Source organism: Acanthochromis polyacanthus, chromosome 11 (assembly GCF_021347895.1).
Source record: "Acanthochromis polyacanthus isolate Apoly-LR-REF ecotype Palm Island chromosome 11, KAUST_Apoly_ChrSc, whole genome shotgun sequence".
Classification (NCBI taxonomy): domain Eukaryota; kingdom Metazoa; phylum Chordata; class Actinopteri; family Pomacentridae; genus Acanthochromis; species Acanthochromis polyacanthus.
The window spans coordinates 31,655,598-31,674,758 of NC_067123.1; the positions used below are offsets into that span (position 1 = coordinate 31,655,598).

A 19,161-nucleotide genomic window follows, 5' to 3' on the forward strand; every position below is an offset into this window, starting at 1 on the left:
AGGGAGAAACCACTAATGCAGACCAGCCCAGACCGTTCAAAATTTGATATTTTGCTGACCACCTCCATCAGTGCAAATACAAAAGTGAATACTGCAGTTCAGTAGTGGCCAAAAATGATGTAGTTGTTTATGCATATGATGACTTAAAGCTGCTGTCCGGAGTTTGAATCGCAGCGTCTCCCAAAACACTGGTGGTCCAACCCTCCCTCCCTCTGATTTCGCCCCTTTATTTGTGCACGCGCGAAGTACATGAGAGGAGTGCCTGGAGTGCTGCAGCATCTTGCCTGTTTTGCTGTTTTCCCCTCTTCTACATTTAGTAAATGATAAAGGAATTACGTTAGAATGCTGTATTGAGTCTAACTTGTCCTAATACCAAAATAACATGAATCTGCTAGGACGAACGAGTAAAGTTTCAATATGTGATTACACTCGTGTATCCCTCTCGATGACGTTGTTTATCAAACTTAGTGCATTTACGCGTGTATATGTGTTACATTGTTTATTTATTTCTATCTAGAGTTCAGAATTGCATGACTCCTCTGACGAAGAGTATGTCCCAGACGCCCCAACATCTTTCTCCAGAGGTCGGGCATCTAAACGAAGCCGTCAGGCGGGCTATGGAGGCCGTGGTCGGGGAGCGACGCGAGCACCCCGACCACGGCATCTAAACGAAGCCGTCAGGCGGGCTATGGAGGCCGTGGTCGGGGAGCGACGCGAGCACCCCGAGCCAAAAAACGTCCTGCAGTCTCTTGGCCTGACAAGCCGTGGGATTGGTAACTTTTCTGGAAGTTGCTGAGCCCTGATGCTCTCTCCTCCACAAGCAAAACAAATGTGCGCGCGGTTGCGTAGTGCGTAGCTCGCCCACCTCTGCATGGGCTTGCTTGCTGTGTGCGTAACCGTTGATTGACAGCATGACAAAGCTGAAGCTCGAACTTGATTGGTCGGCAGCAACCGGCGCTTTTTGGAATAACATGGGGGTCTATGAGAGGAAGGCGGAGCTCAGGAATAAATTTTCATATTGCGTTATACTAACTTTATATTATAGTATCGAACTAGACTAACACATTTAAGCTTTGTTAAAAAATTATACATAAATTGAAAACAAACAGAAACTCCGGACAGCAGCTTTAATGTGGTATAATTGAGAGTGTGACTTACTATCTGTAACCTCAACCTTTCCAGGCCTAGGTTCTATTACAGAGGACTGGATCAACATCGCTGGAAAATTGAAAAGTTACTATCACAGACGGATGACGCACATCTTCAACACAGTTGAGGTGTGTGAGATCTTTAAACAGTAAATAGTAATTTCATCATATTTACTGATGTTAAATTTATTTGACTTGCACTCGCACACCATCTATATCGCAGCAGCACTTTATTTTCAAAGTTAGTAAAAGCTGGATCTGTATTGTAACCCAGCCAAAGAGCAATTACCAGCACTTTGAAGGAGGACATTTCCATTTGTATGGGCTGGTGTGGGAATAGGCCTCCCGTTCCCTGCTGTGTCTGCATGAGATAACGAGTGGGACCCTGCCCAAGGGCTCCAGTTGACAAAAGACTCATCCACCACCATTAGTTTCTCTGTTTGTGTGTGCCCACCTCGGCTGTGTTCCCCAGACATGCCCACATGGTGTCAGTAGGTTGTTCAAAGACAATTACTGAGGCCAAACAAGAGCTAGAAGACCTTAGGCTATTGACACATTGTGATCCTAATTAGTTGGACATGCAGAGAGTTATATATACTGTATATATTATCATTAATTGAGTTCTTGCAAATAATCCAGCTGCAGTTAAAAAATCCTCCCATTTTTTCTCCGCCAAGGAACGGTGGCAAGTTATGTGACGATTGGCGCCCATTTGTCCATCCGTTTGTCTCTGTTTGTCTGTTAGCAACCTTGGTTCAAAAACGGACTATCAGATCTTAATGAAATTTTCAAGGAAGATCAGAAATGACACAAGGACCAAATGATTATATTATGGCAGTGATGCGGCTTATAGTCTGGATCCATGGATTTCTTAAAAATTTCTGTATTATTGTGAGACAGCGGTACAACTACAAATGAACACTACGTCAGCTGCCTGCTGACAATCACATGATTGCTATCCTACTACAAATTGCTGCAGACTTATTGGGACTTCTCCGTCGGAAATGATACAAGGAACAATTGATTAAATTGGGGGGGTGTTTCCAAGTCCCACCAATTCCCGCCGCCTGCTACATGTTTATGTCATGTGATTAATGTGTCCATACATGAGTACACATGCATAACACATGCCTGTACTCAGCGCAAGGTCATTTTGTTTGTGGGTACATCTATATTCAATGGTCACATTCTATGGCAGTGGTCCCCAACCTTTTCTGTACCATGGACCGGTTTAATGTCTTGACAATATTTTCATGGCCCAATCTAAAGGTGTAGCAGATAAAAACAAAATAAAATGATCGGCATTAAAAACTGTGGTATTTTCTCAATAATAATAATAATAATAATAATAATAGTAATAATGAACAAAAGTTAACTGTGTAATCATGTACAACTTTATTAGCGGCGTCCTCGTAACATCGCACCAACAACAGAACATGACATGAGCAACATCCTTTCTGCCCCAACACAATGCAACACCCTCTGGTCGCTATGGTAATGTTTAAACATACCTCCAAAATAAGACACAACACAAAAACAAAGTGCATGAAAATACTCGTTACTCACAGCAGCACTGAATCAGTGGGAGCCCGGAGCTTGTTTTGCTGCAACGAGACGGTCCCATCTTGGGGTTATGAAACCCGAAGTGTGATACTTGGGTCCAGTCTGCTCCGTAATTTTGTTTTGGTTGCTGCCACTGCAGAAAACCCTGCTTCACACAGATAAGATGTCGGAAATGGCAACAGGGTTTTCAGTGCTGTTGTGGCGATCTCGGGGTATTCTGCCATGGCTTTAATCCAGAACAACGGCAGAGTTGATGTCTCGAACAGACGTTTAAGGCCCCCGTCATTTGCGATCTCCAGCAGTTGATCTTCTTCACACATTGACATGCTGGATTCACCTGGTTTGTTGACAAATGGGTCACGGATCCATTCCTTGGCAGTTCGTGGATCTTTTGTGGTTGGGAAGTAGCACTCGAACTCTTCTGACAGCAAGGACAGGTGTTCGTGCACCAGCTGGGAGAACGAAGGCACAGGCTCAGTCTCTTCCAAAATCCCCGCCAGTGTATGAAACATGTCAAATGCGCCCCTGTTCACACCCCATCCCCACAAATCCAGTTTGGCTGTAAATGCAGCTACTTTATCTGCCAACTTGAAGACAGTTGTCATTTTCCCTTGAAGTGACAAGTTTAGTTCATTGAGCAGGTTGAATATGTCACACAAGTAAGCCAGTTTTGTGATCATTCCTCATCACTGAAGTGTGGTGCCAGCGGTGACTTTTTTTCAGAGAGAAATCTCTGCAGCGGCTCTTGTAATTCAAATACTCTGGCCAGCGATCTCCCTCGGGATAACCATCTTATCTTTGTATATAAGAGAAGGCGTTTGTGGTCCGTATCCATCTCTTCACAAAGCTGTTCGGACAGGCGCGAGTTAAGGGCGTGTGCTTTGATGTGGTTGATAACTTTAACCACATCATTCAGTACGCCACTCAGTTCCTGGGGCATTTTTCGGCTAACCAGCATTTCCCTGTGAATGACACAATGCGTAGACTCGCATTCAGGTGCAACCTCCTTGATCCGAGCAGTTAAACCAGACAGCCGTCCAGTCATGGCAGCAGCTCCGTCCGTGCATATGCCGACACAAAATAAAACATCATTAAGACTCTGATAATAAATCAGATATATAATATATATAATAAATCAAATTATGTGGGAAAAAAAAAATAATGGAAATGATTTTTTTCTTTCTGTGCAGCCCGGTACCAAATGACGGGCCGTGGGTCATTTGGGGATCACTGTTCTATGGTGCCGTGATTTTTGACACAAAAAGTTTCAAGATTTCACTGTCGGAAATGATACGACTGAGGAGCTTTGGCGGAGTAGTGCACTCTGAGTGCTTTTTTTGTTCTGTGAATGCTGCACAGCTTCAGGAAATACAATCATTTGAAGTTAAAAAGGAGAAATTAAACCAGTGTTCTGCCCGGTCAGTGCATTTGGGTCTTGTGTTCTTCTGATCAAGATCCAAAATTAGCATCTTTTCTTTACCCATTTCTTATTCCACTTTAATAACACATAAATCACATGAGCAAACTCTTAGTTTGATTGTGATCCTGTTGAATATTTTCTATGCCTGAGGGCCCTCTTTGCTCCTGTATGATTTTTTCCCCTTTCACCAGAAACTGTAGTCATGTGATTCTCTACTGAGCTGGAGTACAGATGTGCTTTATTGCTCAGTAATCACTGGCTTGGGGCTTCTCACCGCTCAGCCCCAGTCTTTAACAGCATGTAAGCACTTACTTATTTGCCTTATAATATCATGGTTGGAACCCTTAAAAGAGGCTTCAGTTTATACAGATGCAAACTAAATGCAATGCTACACTGTCTCCCCTGACATACACCAGTGTGCCAAGGAAAGAGCTGTGTAAGGAGCTTGTGCTGACCTTTCCCAAGGAAGTACTTTTTCAACATAGGGTTTTCTCATACACAGAGTAGATACTCTGACATGCAGTAAATGGCCATGGGTCGGTCTCAAACTCATTACCGCTGTGTCAGGGACTATAGCCCCTGTTTATGGGTTGTCTGATCAACCTGTTGAGCTACAGGGGCACCCTGTCTTACAGCTTTCACTGAATCTCTTTCAAATAGATGGTCTCATTGCACATCTATTTATGTTGTAGGTTGAATATATTTGTAGTGTCTATTTATATACTTATATTGTCTTTTATGGAAGCATTTTATGTTGTGTTTATGGCTGAAACTGGGACCAGGGTCCAATTTCGTATTGTTGCCTGTGCAAATGTGGAATGATATGACAATAAAGAACCTTTGACCTTTGACCTTGACCTTGAATAAGCAGGTACAAACAAGTTTGATTTCTCGGTATTTTGCTGATTCAGAATAGAATAGAATACAATTTATTGCCATTTGCACAGGTACATCACAGTACAGGTTAGGGCTGGGCGATATAGCCAAAAAATTAAATCTCAATTTTTTTGGCTTGAAAGCCGATAAACGATTTTAATCGATTTTTTTCTGTGTAAAGAAAGACAATTAAACATTATTCAAAAATAGTATCTTTTATTGACTGCCAAAATGTCAGCATTTAACTGTATAGGCAATATAGTTATTACTGAGGAAATGTTAACAAGAACACTTGCATGGGCACTGCGTTGAAATAAATAAAAAAAAGGAAAACTGGAGAAAAAAAACAATTTACAAATTATAACTAACAAAACAAAATGTTAATTATTCTCCATGGAAGTGCCAGCATAGACCAGAAGAATAACAAGAAAAGCACCATTTTATATAACTGACTTTGTGCTTCTGTGCAGGTATTTTTTCAATACCAAAAAAGAACACCACATTTTCAGCAAATGCTTTCATAAACAGTGCTTAGAGAAGAAAAACGCCACTTTGTCCAGTTGCGCGGAAATTCTTTCCTGCGTTTCATCGTACAAACGGGGAAATGCAACGTCTGCAAAGTATTTGCGACTTGGAAATTCATACTTGGGGTCAACTGTTTTCAACAGTTTTTTAAAGCCGTACTTTTCAACTGAGTAGATAGGTAACATGTCTTTACCTATGGAAAAGGCCAACACGTTAGTAATGTCCTTCCATCTCTGTCCTGACTTGTCGTACTGTGTAGCTCTTGAAAACACTGCAGCTACACTTTGCTGGGTTTTTTGGAGGTTCGCTCTTGGAGCTGGCCTCGGTGCATGTAAGGCGACGCCTGACACATTGCTCCCACTCTGCCGGGTGCTTCTGCTTGAGGTGCTGAAAGAGATTTGTTGTGCTACTTCCTTTCGTTTTCACCATCTTTTTACAAACTCTGCACAACACCTTGGTCTGTTCCGTGTCCGACCTCGCATATCCAAACCAAGTCCATACTACTGAAGTCACGGTACCCTTTTTTTGCACAATATCTTCCTCATTTTCTTCTCCTTTCTCCACCTCCATCTCTCATCCCTGTCGTATCTGTTTATGTGTTCTTCGTCTATTGCTCAATTGTTAGAGAATGTTGACTGTAGACTCTGCTACAGCGCCAGTCCTCCTGGTATGGTGACTGTGTGTATTACATGCGTTGGGTAAGAATAGCGGAGGGACATTAACATTAAACTCGATGTTGAGATTTAATTTTTTTTTAAATATTTATTTTTGGCCTTTTTATTAGACAGGTGCAATGTGGAGAAATTGACAGGAAATGAGGGAGAAGAGTGGGGGGAAGACATGCAGCAAAGGGCAGCGCGAGCAGGAATCGAACCCGGGCCACTGCGTCGGGGACCAGCCCCTGTACATGGTTCGCCCACTTAACCTGTTGAGCTATACAGGCGCCCCGAGATTTAATATTTTACACTTGGATTGAAAAACTAAAATCGAATTAATCGAATTAATTTGATATATCGCCCAGCTCTAGTACAGGTACATTGGCAGTCTTGTATGCGACTTAGCAACAATTAAGAAAGAAACAAGAACCCTGAAATATATCACACTGAAGTTCAAATAAATTTTAATTAACTACAGGTAATAGCATAATAGATCAATAGATAAAAAGATAAAAAAATGAAATAAAATAGATAAAAAACACAACAATCAATAAAAAGCTTATTGCATATTGTGAGAGTATTGCACATTTGTCCCTTGTAATTTGTGTGATGTCACAGTATTTTGATGTTATGCCGTGTTTTAGTACCTCCCCTCCCTGATGTCCAATGCCAATTGTCTGATGGTGGCCGGAAAAAAAGCTGTTGTGGAAATGGGCAGTGCAGGCTCTCATGCTCACTGGTCTGCTATATCTCAGGCCGTAGCCCGAGTTCCCCCACCGAAACAGGTCATGAGCTGGATGGTGTTTGTTCTTCAGAATGTTCTGCGCTTTCCGCCAGCACCGATGTGTATGTATGGTGTCCATAGATGGGAGGCCAGAGCCAACAAGTTTCTCTGCAGTCCTGATGACACGCTGGAGTGATTTCCGCTCAGCCACAGTGGTGTTGTCATACCACACTGTGGTGGTAAACCTCTGTAGGCTTGGGTGAGAGACTGACATCCTAGTCCGGCCTTCTTTAGTACCTGAATGAAGTGCAGCCTCTGTTGAGCTTTTTGTGATTGCAGTGTGTCTGGCCCATAGACTGTATATATAGTGGACGTAGCATCTGGCTCCAGAATTGAAGCCAACCCGGAAGTGTCAAAAACTTGCAATATCACGCCGTCTGCTAGGGTTGGCTCCAAGAAGCTTTTTCTCCATAGACCCCAATTCATTTTTGGAGAAAATAAAATTTGATAGATTGATTTTCTACAGCTCAGGATTTTTTTCCCGTTAGTTTATGGTCAAAATGAGAGCTCAAGTGGCCGATCTTAAAATAAATCAATACTGAATTTTAAATAAATCGTGGAAGTTGGCGGAGCCAGGGGGCATGGCTATACTTGATAGACAGCAACAGAAGCCTCTGCGGTAAAATGTGGGCGGGATAAGAGAGTCCTCAGCCAATCCTGTCCCTAGTTGCTCTCCGGTCCAGCCTGTTTGATGATGCTTTTTAGGTCACTGGCTCCAAAAAATCCAAAACGGCGACCAGGAAGTAGCAAAATCCGGGCTTCATTTTCTCGACGTTGAAACCAATGGGTGACGTCACGGTTAGTTTACGCCTGGTCTGGCCTAGCTGAGGCTCTCTGATATGTTTAAGCCCAGGAACTTGTAGCTGTTAGTTCGTGCTGTTTTTTGATGGTGAGCGGTTGCAGAGGTTTGGCCCGTCTCCTAAAATCTATGATGAGTTCTTCTGTTTTTATCCGTGTTGAGTGTGAGGTCATTATCATCTCCATATACAGTTGTTTTGTGAACCAGTTCCCTGTATGGCGGCTCTTCCCCTTCTCCGATGAGGCCGAGGATGGTTGTGTCATTCAATCTCAAAACTGATTGGTTATTTCATGTTAGCGATGTGAAAAGACACCAGATTTACAGAATAATTGTCAAAAGGACTGAAGCAGCAGATGCTGAAATGTCCTAACTCTCAGGCTCATCTAACATATTGTAGTTCTTTGTTCAATTCAAATCTTCAAACCAGAAGGAGCAATGGTATGGCTGGGTCCTTACCCCAGTTCAGGCTTTCTTTGGAGGGATTTTGAGATGATGCTAATGACGTTAGCATCTTCTGGCCAAATGGAGGAGCAGGGTGGTGAAAACTGAGACAGGAATCATGAGCAAGGCTCCAGACTAGCTTTTTTTTCCTACACAGTGCCCCCCCCCCCCCCCCCAACTTAAAATTTTAGGAGTGCAAGCAGAGAATTTATGGGCACACACTGAAATCACTTGCAATGTAATTATTCACATTTCCTCTCATTTTCCGTGTATTACTGATAAATACTTGAACAAAAAAAATGCAGAAATTGTAATGTTTTCAATTCACATTTTATTGAGTGAGTTGACACAACATAACAGCTTACACACCGGATCACAGCTGGAAACACAACGCATGTTGCTGGCTGTGTTACGAATAGTGGTGGTTGGAGAACCCAAGCACAGACAACAGACAGGCTCAGAGGTTATAATGAAGAAAGGATTTTATTATGGAAATTCCAAACTCAAATATCGAAACTAGAACTGGGGAAAGCAGGACAAAAAAAAAAAAAAAAACTAACTATGGCTGAGGCACAACAAGCTCAATATCACCATAATTGAGAGGAGGTACTCACAAACAAAAGGTCACTGCAAAACGACTGAGCAAAAATAGGCAGAGATTAGTCCAGAGTCCACAGGGGAAAATCCATGAAGGAGGAAAACCAGTAGAGTCCATAAAACTGAAGTATCTAGAAAGGTAGTCGAGGACGGCATGTGGGTTGGTAAGACAATGCTCCAGCACAGAGTCAGGGGAGCAGAGGGCTTAAAAGACAGAGGAGGGAAACAGGTGAATGGAATTGACTGATTACACCCAGCTGAAGCCCATGCAGCACTCAGCTGTCATCCAGAGGGTGAGCGGCCGGGAGAGAGAGAGGGACAGGAAGGAAAAGCATGGCAGGAGCTGGAATGGGATCTTGACATGCTGGTCTGGTGTGTTTACCCAGAGGGGGTCGGAGCTCATTTGCATAAAGTAGACTGGACTTCTCCTTTAGGCAAAGTCGATGCAGTGTGTGGAGATTCCACACATCATGAAATTGTCCTCAAATATCTAAACTAGCCGTCGGTGACCTAAAACAAGGACAGATTCAGCTACTGCACAGCTTATTTCTCGCCTCAAATGCTTTCAGAAATACTTTCGCTGAAATGTTATTGAAATTAAAGGGAAAGTTTGCAACCGAGCAGCTGTGTTTATCATCATCTGCCGGCCCGTCAAGCTGAAAGCTCAGTCACGAAAGCGTCTTGAGACAATTTGACTGTAATTGGCGCTATATAAATAAAATTGAATTGAATTGAATTCACGTGACCACATAGTGGCCCACTGTTGTAGACCACGAGTGATTGCCCTCCATCAGTGCAATTTTCAGATGCAGTGCCTTGCCATGTGGGAAAATCACATCGAGTAGACACGCAGCTGTAGTCCTCTTCGTCATTGTTCATTGTTTACAAGACTTATGTGAAACCTGTGGATTCATGCAATAACCCGAAGACCCGCCTCTTTTCACACATAAGCCAATCACAGTGGGCATTCACCCCCCACTCTCACACATTGGCCCGCTTTCTTCTTCTTTGGTGTTTGTTTCTTTTCTTCTTCTTTTGAAGTTAATGTCGGTTGGCAAACCAGCTCATTTGCGCATTGCTGTCAACTACTGGCCTGAAGTGTGGAGCAGAAATTTGTCAGCAACAAATAATATTCAATAATCATAATAACAATCGGCAAATTTACTAGTCGCACACGCTCGAGTAGTTGAAAAACTTACTCGCATCGTCTCAAATTTTAGTCGCAAAATGCGACCATTTAGTCACCATCTGGAGCTCTGATGACATCCAAATGACTAAAGCAAAACATGCAGCCAGCCATATGACACTGCTGACAGATGGCTAAGTGGAGGATGTATGGAAATGTCAAAAACAAAACTGGATTTATATTTTACGCAAAGGGTTAACTTGAGTCGCACTGTAAATATCTGTTGTGCTCAGTTTGGATGATAGCTCATCTGTTAATAGCAATACAGCACTGATCAGACTGCATACTTCATTCATTTTGCTCTCTACAATAGCTGATTTCCTATGGTTGTACCCGAGTCAAAGTTTTCTAGTCAAATATTTGGCTGTTCAGCATGAACATTTGGTTATTTGTTTAATTTTTTCCCACATAGGTTATCTAGCAATCAGAAAATCCATTGGCGGGAGATTCTGTGATGATTTTAAACACATTATGGAACAGAGTCATGGGAAAAATCAATTGGATTGGATCAGTTGAACCAAAATGTACCATAGAAACTGTTTTAGCAGTGGCATGTGTTTTTTCAAAAGTTTTACAGATGTCTCTTTAATAATAGTGACTGAGGGGAAACTGCTTTCTGGGATGGTGGGGTCTTTTTTTTTTTTGCTGCAATACAGTGAGCAATCTCATGGAGAATGTGCCAGCAAGGCTGAAAAATGGCGTCATATCCAGATCTCCTATTATATCCATGATTACACCACTGGAGCTTTCCGAATTGTCAAGGGAAGTGTTCCCTCTCCAGTTTTCCTAAATTCATATATCAGACTAATGTATCAACAATAATGTGACAAGCACAGAGTCCTAAATACCACCAGTCATAAAAGAGTCCATCTCTTTTGTCCTTTTTGGACATAGAATGCAGTGCCTATGAGAAGTATTCATCTCTCTTTGAAAGTTTCTCATTTTATTCCTTTTGAGCTTTTCAGATCATAGTCTTTTTTCTTTTCTTTTTTTTTTTTTTTTACCTGAAATTACAAAACAAGACTCTTTCAAGTATGGGAGGATGAAGGATGTGAGTTATGAGTTAAAGAATTAACTTCAGTCAGTTGGGTTTTTTTAGTTTTATTTGCTGGAATGTTGTGGTTGTCAGGTTGGGGATTTGTCACTAATTACACCTTTGTAAATTGGGAAATAAGATGATATGCTTTGAAAAAGGACAACCTAAGTACGCTGTAATCCTCATTTTGAGGTTTAAAATAAAGAGGTTAGTTGAAAAGAGAGAAGATTATGAAAATAGTCTGTCATTGTGGGACGCTTACATTGATATTGTGAGAAGTGTATCATCTTTAAAAGTCAGATTTTTGGTGAGGTGTATGTTTTTGCACATCATGTCTGTGGTAAATGCCATACAGATGAAAAGATAGGCAAACAAGAGGTGACAGCAGTGTACGCTGATGAGAGACACCTCCTTTGACCTTCTCTAGCTCTGTTTTGAATTCCAATCTATTTTTGGAAGCTGCAGTCAGTTGTCACCCAGGGCATTTTCTCTTCCTAATTCAGATCTTTGACTTGATATATTTCATTCACGGCCCAGTGGGAGATTTTCTCTCTGCAATGTGTTAGCGAAGTGATGCGGCTGAAACAGGTAGCTGCAGAGAATCTGGCTTACAGTTTACCATGTGGACCTTACATGTAGTCAAGGTAATGCATTTTGACGGTTTAACTTCCTGTAAAACTCTACATTGCACCATGGAAGGTGGATGGAAGTAGCAGATGATTTATGGACAGATGAAATATGTGCTGGAAGCTGGATGAAGGATGAATGGTTGGATGGAGAGATGGATGATGGGCCTGATGATGGCAGTCTGCCATACATCCAGGCAGTGTTTTGACAACAAGAGCCTCACCATGGCTTCTCTTTTGTCCTGCCTCTGTTTATTTTACCACCTGCTAGTCTGAGGGAAATGGGGTCAGTTCAACAGGAGCAGGGCCCTTTCACTCTCTCTCTCTCTCTCTCTCTCTCTCTCTCTCTCTCTCTCTCTCTCTCTCTCTCTCTCTCTCTCTCTCTCTCTCTCTCTCACACATACACAAAAAGGTCAGAGGTCACTGGGTCAGTGGGTGTGTGTGTCTGTTTTTGATAAATTTAGTGAGTGTGTGTCTGAATGCACAGCTATTTTGTGTACATTTGGGGAGTCATGGAGTGAATTATGTAGAATTCCATGGTCAGACGGAATGTTTAAGGTTCGGTAGCTTGATCTCTCATTTCAGAGGGCGGTTGAGGTCATTCGACGAAAACAGCGAGCCAAAACACAGAGATGACCCACTGCTTTGGCAGTATTTTGACATGCTGCAGTAGTTGATTTGGTTCAAAAGGAGTCTGGGGATAAGAAATGGCAAACGAAGGAAAATAATTGAATTAACTATTAAATAACAAACTTCATTTTGAGAAAGTGTGCAGTATATTGGACAGATATTATGTTTTAAACAAATCCTAGAAATAAAGCTAACAAAAAACAAAACAAGTGTAACTGATCGGATTATGTCAACAAAGAGTGTTGCAGTGCTTTGAGTAAATGTTTCGTAAAGCTCTAATCTAGAGGGACTTCACTGGTACACTGAGAAAAATTTGACCACTGGCTACTCAAAAAAATTGTGGCAACAAACTGACACATAATATAATTGAATAGATTTTAAGTTCTACAATTTTGATTAAAAAGCATTGAATACATTAACTAAACTTAAACAAAAAAGCTAAGTACATGTTAATAAAAGCAACAGTTTAAATGTGTTGGATTTAGTAATGGCATGCCAAATGACAAGTTATATCGCCAAAAAATATTTAGTAAATCCTAGTCAATCTCACAAGGGAAACTGATTCATATTTACTAAATATCTACGAAAAAAATATTTAGATTTACTAAATATCTGGGGGAAATTGATTCATATTTACTGATAATGGAGGTGAAACTGATTTATATTTATTAATTATATGGGCGAAAGTGATTTACGTTTACTAAATATCTGCATAAAAATGATTTGCATTAAGTAAATACAATAAATTATATCAACTCATATTTTAGCATATTGTTGCTTAATTCAACACATTTACACCATTGCTCTTATTTATCTGTCCCTAAAATAATTGTTTAATTTTAAGTTTTAATTTGTAACACAGGACTTTAAATCTATTCAATAATATTGAATGTCACTTTGTTGCCATAATTTTTCTGTCTAATTTACCCAATATCCTGACCAAACTTAAGTAAACTGTGGTCTCAAGAAACATCAACAGATTACAATGCATAAAACAGCAGCAGATAAACATTTATTTGTGCAGCTTTTTAAAACATGTTTATCCAGCACTCAACAAGTGAAAAATGCCAAAATACAACAATAAAACAGAGAATTGGCAATATATATCAGAATCAAGTCAAAAACATGCCAATCCACTCAAAGTATGGTTAGTATAATTTTTTAGAACCATCACATGAGCAACAATTAACTGTGACTCAGGTAAAACGGCTTCAAATCAATCATATAAAAGTACAACATGTAATTTCTGTTTAAGGGGCATGCAGAACACAGAACAGGTATGCATGCACAGGTTAAATGCGGAAAACGCCTCAGTCATTCGGGATGACAAAATGTGAGAGTTGGGCAAGACTCGTGGCAAGAACACTTCTATTTTCTTTTGTTATATTTCTATGCTATATCATATCACAGTATTGGGGCCCTTGCCTCTGTGAAACTTATTTTCATATTCTAACAATAAGCTGAAAAACAGAAGACACATATTTACCTCAACCTGAACAGATGCAAAGCCATGCAACAGGCCACATTACCACATACGACAACAATCAGTCTGTCCTTAGAAAGGGTGGTTCTTGAATGGGTGGTCCCATCCAATGGCATGGAAGCATTTAACAATATTGTAGTACAATAACAGAAAAAATCAACATATTAACCCTTGTAATGTACTGCAAGAACTTCACTGAAACTCAAGCATTTCACTAAGTTTTGTGTGTCAGTTTTGACAGTGACTTGTCAATTCCCTTTTGATTAGCAAGGGTCCCTTTTCTTAAGCCAGCAGCTTATTCCTGAGGCTGTTCACTTTTGGGGAGAGCTTTGAACCATCCAACTCAAGGAGAAGTTTTTGAAACACTTCAAACGTATACCTGAGTTCCTTTGGATAGGCAAGATTGACAGCATACGCCAACCCAACGAGCAGGGCGCAAGCCCTTGGAAAGTTACCCAGAGCAGTCAGGACTTTCACGCCCTCCACCACGATGCCGATGTCATCTGAATCCTCTGACATATGAGCTTTGATGTTGAAGATCTTCAGGCTTTGAACAGCAAGGTCCTGCGACACACTGTCTTCATCAGCATCCTGTAAAAGCAAGAACATTGTGCATATCAGACAGTACAGCCAAAGGAGAAGGTCCTATTTCCAAAATTGCTTTCAACTGTTTGGACAAGAAAATCTGGAGTTTGTCATAGCCGTTACTTTTAAAGCATTCTATTAATGTCGGTTTTGTAGACAAATCTGACAAAACAATTTAAAAATGTTAATAAAAGCGTATTTTCACACCAGGTAAATTGAAACTGATCCAATCAGTTCACCAACAAATCAAAACAATTCAGTCACACAATGATGGGTTGAACAGAGTTACAGTTGTAAATATTTAGGGTCCGAGCACCGAGGGTGCCGAGGACAGGCGGTGCAAGGGCACCGACTGTCCAAGGCACCAGCGGTGCCTAGGACCCTATTGAAACCCTAGGGTTTATTATTATTATTATTTTTTCATTTATTTATTTTTTCTCCCGGCAAATGAATTGGCTTTTTGGCGGCCTTATCATACCCCAAAACACGTGAAATGTGGCATGCACATCAGGACTGGCGAAAAATTTGATATTTTATGGGAGTTGTGACAAAATGGCTCTATAGCGCCACCTGCAAACTTGAAAAAGTGGTCATTAGGCCAACTGCCACAATGTTTAATTTACAGCTACAATATTTGGTGGGCATATGCACCACATCAGGACACACCAAAAAGTCAATTACAGCCACGCCCTAAACCCAACAGGAAGTTGGCCATCTTGAATTTGCTGTAAATTTGTCAAAATTAATTTCTCCTGGCTAATGAATTGCCTTTTTTGGCAGCTTTATCATATCCCAAAACGCTTGAAATTTGGCATCCACATCCACAGTTTGAAATACAGTCTCAGTCGCAGCGCCACCTGGTGGATGGACAGGAAATGCTCTATAACTGCTCTGAATGCTCCAATCTGGCTGAAATTTTACATGTATGATCAGACTGGTCCAGATGCAAATCAGATGTACAGGCTTTTTAAGTAGCCTGTACATGTTCCAATCAGCCTGAAACTTTACATGACTGATCAGAGTCCAACCCTCATCACATCCACAGTTTGAAATACAGTCTCAGTCACAGCGCCACCTGGTGGATGGACAGGAAATGCTCTACAACTGCTCTGAACATGCTCCAATCTGGCTGAAATGTTACATGTGTGATCAGACTCTGGTCCAGATGCCATTCAGGGGCCGACATACACTCTCAGTCACAGCGCCACCTGGTGGACGTGCGTGGATTCCTGACCAGTGTGGATACGAGGACCCATCCATCGCTGCTTGCAGCTTTAATTGTAAATGAAATTTCTGAAATGAAATCAATCCATTACTACACAATTTCTTTCTGGCACTGTACTGATGACTATCTTATTCTACATGTGCTAACACAGGCTGGTCACCTCTCAACCAATCTCTATAACCACACTTATTTTAATGTTTCCATTGCCATGGAACCATTACCATTTCAGGATAACCCTTTTGGTTGGGGTACGTGTCGTTTGTATCTTCTGTTTGTATTTTTCTCAAGAGGAAAATGTCGGAACCTGCTAACAATGTAGTGTGGACTGCTGAAGAGGTGCAGGCAGGTACCTCTTCAGCAGTCCACACTCCACTTACTACTATAAGGGTCTCTTATACAGTGGAACCGCAATCCGGACCATTACCTTACCGATCCGTACTGTATCGTACTGATAGTGGAAACAAGACTTATGTGGCACTCTATGTTCATTCTTGAAGCTTGAAGTTTTCCACAGCAACTAGTTCAACTCTGCTCTCCTTTGCTTATTTAAGAAGTTGCCTTAGTCTCTCTGTAAAAAATGTCTTTGTATTCACAAAGCAGCTCTTTGGCCAGTATTCCTTAGCTAGCTTTTAGGGACAAATTATAATGACTTTAAGATAGGGTGACCATACGTCCTCTTTTGCCCGGACATGTCCTCTTTTGAGAGGCTGTCCGGCCTGTCCGGCCGGCGTTTATAAAGTCCTTCAAATGTCTGGGTTTTTGATCTTGCCTAGCTTGAGCGCGTCACAGACCAGTGTTTTTATCATTCACGTTGAATGGTTCCTTTGGAAACACGCTCTGAGAGGCGGAGTTTGAGCCGAACCCCGGATCACAAAGCAGTACAGAGGCGCTCCACACTCACTCACTCCTCGCAGGCTGACAGGCAGGTAGACACACTGCGAGAGAACACTCGAACCGAAAGAAAATGCCGAAACGCAAATGTCATTTCACTGATGAAATGCGAAAAAAGTACCCCTGTTTTCGTCCGGGTCGTGTCAAATGGGAGGCAGAATGTACAGTCTGCAAAGCTGGGACTTATGTCTCTGTGGCTAATAAGAAAAGGAAAAAGAAGGAAAAAAAGGACTGTTGACTTGAGGCATTATTTCTATATTTTTTTCATTTGCCATTAGACACATTATTTTGAAGAATGGGCTAACTGAACATTGAAGAATAGGCTACCTCTCTTTTTTCTTTTTGTTTAATATTTGACACATTATTTCTATTTTTACATAATTGATAATTGGGAGGTTATTTTGAAGAATGGTGCTCTACCTCACTTTTCCTAACTAAGGTGTAAGTGTCAGACTTAAGAGAGATGATTATTTCTTATTTTGTTAAACATCTGAATACATGTGTTCCTACACAACTTGAGTCAATAACTATTAAAGACTAGAGCATGCCATATTTGTATGTGACTGATTATATTGTTTAGGAGAATTGCTTTAAATTAATAAATATATTATTTATAAAGCAACTGTTTGTGAGTGTTTTGGGCTATTTTTCTGTATATCCACATAAAGTGTTCTTTTCTGGGGAATTCAGAATATCTGTTTAACTGAGTTTGAAGCACAGAAAGCCCCCTGACCCACGGAAAACCCCTAAAAATTGGGAGGGGGGGGGGACTGAAAATTTTTCGCGCGCGAGCTGGAAGTGTGTCCTCTTTTCAGAGAAACAGAATATGGTCACCCTATTTAAGAAAACATAAGATTTATAAAAATACAGTTGTTAGGTAAACCATTCTGAGGAAAACGATTACATAAACTACTGACAAGTTATAAATTCTGCCAGTTGGTGAAATCAAATTGAGAGAGTAAGCATTTAATAACACCTCCTAATTCTGCACTGGCACTTAAAAATTCCCTAATGGAAAATAAAAACTTATAAACACACAGAGGACAATGATGTAGCTTACCTAAAACTAATGGAAGAAATATAATTATGACTATTTTGTGATTTGACTTTCCCAACACATACCAAGTAAAAGAGATGAGAGAGATCACCTTCTTTATATTTTAACATGTACTTCAACTTATATTGTACTCTTTTAAGAGTTGATCTGTAGATTCCCCAAGGTACATCATCAAACATCGAATGACAACATCTCTGGTCATGTTGATGTTAGAATTGCTTGGAGTCTGAAATGAAAAAAATAAACACCAGGTAGTTTATATTACTGTTACTCTGCCACTATCACGGATCATTCCTGTGCCATCTCAGGTACCAGTATAATGAAACACTAATCAAACAAATTCGGATGCAATTATTCCAGACTCCGTTCATAAAGAGAATCACAGGCTAACATTGCCAACTGTACATTTAATTAATGATATTCCAGCAGTTTGATCACAAAATTCAGAGAATAAATTATTAGCAAACATAATGCTCAGTGAAGGATACCTTGAGTAGTATAGCCTGCAATCTTAACCCCATGCTGCTGCCCTTGGAATGGAAGAGTTTCAGAAGCCAAGGAGTATATTCATCCAGCTTGGACATGAACTTCGATTCAAGATGCACCATTGTGATTCTGTGAAACTTATCTTGGATCTGAAAGACAAATCATTAAACCAGCTTTAAAGCCTCAAATATTACAAACATGCACACTGCTCTTACGACATTTTTTCAAAAGCAAGAAGCAACCTACTTCAGATCATTATTTTTACATAATTTTACATCCTCGATATTTGTCAGTTGTTTACCTTCTGAGTTAGATTCTACAGCATCTTAATTATTTGAGTTCAAAATTAATGGACCCACATAATCATTTTTTTTTTTTAATAAAAAAGTGATTTTTTTTTTTCAGAATATGACCAATTGGTTATGGGGTAAGAGATGTGACACTTTCAACATGGTCTCAGAAGCTGGCCAATCACAGCAAAGTGGGCTTTTGGAAGGGGGGGGGGGGGGGTGAGACAGAGGGCCCGTATCCATGGCTTGTTCAGCTGTAAACAGGAGCTTTTGATCATAAAAACATGCTATTTGTGAATATATCAGATATGACAATATCAAACTGGGAAGGGACATAATGTGACCCTTAAATAAAATATTTTGGTTAGAATACTACAATCTTCAATGTTAGTACTTCCTCTACTATTTAAAATGATTGTCATTAGAAACTGTATAACCATGTAATGCAACAAAAACTATATAATTCTAAAATTTGATACATAAAATAGATGACAATAACCTAACACATTTTGTATCTAAGAGCTAAATGCAGAATCACAAGTACAATCCTGCACAATGGACTAGGGATATTTCTAATTAGCATGCACATATAACTCACGTGAGATGTCTCAAACAGAGCGGGCCATCTGGCTTTGATGTCCTCTATGCTGGGTGATTGGTTGATGATTTCGTTTCTTCTGTGTGCAAATGTTTTGGCAATTTTTTTTTAATCAATGCGTTGTTGTCCTTTTTCTTTACTTCAGTAAGCAACTGAATCCTCTCTTGTTCTTGACTTTCTTCATCCTCTCCAGCCGGGTAAGGAGGAAGGAAGTTTACCTCTGCCTTTCGAGGCTTTTTTTACATTCTTTGCAGACTTC

The 19,161-nt window shown here is 40.5% G+C and overlaps 1 protein-coding gene across 3 annotated transcripts in view; it reads left to right on the forward strand.

The window, feature by feature from the left end:
* Positions 1-19,161, forward strand: part of adamts18 (ADAM metallopeptidase with thrombospondin type 1 motif, 18) — a 202,534-nt gene that overhangs the window by 18,208 nt on the left and 165,165 nt on the right. Inside the window, exon 1 of one of the 3 annotated variants that reach the window (XM_051955809.1) lies at positions 740-1,277. The exons of the other annotated variants lie outside the window; for them this stretch is intronic. Within the exon in view, the coding sequence (XP_051811769.1) occupies positions 1,251-1,277 (27 nt within the window). The 5' untranslated portion in view covers positions 740-1,250. Of the gene's footprint in view, positions 1-739; positions 1,278-19,161 lie in introns of those variants that run through there. 3 annotated transcript variants of the gene reach the window in all.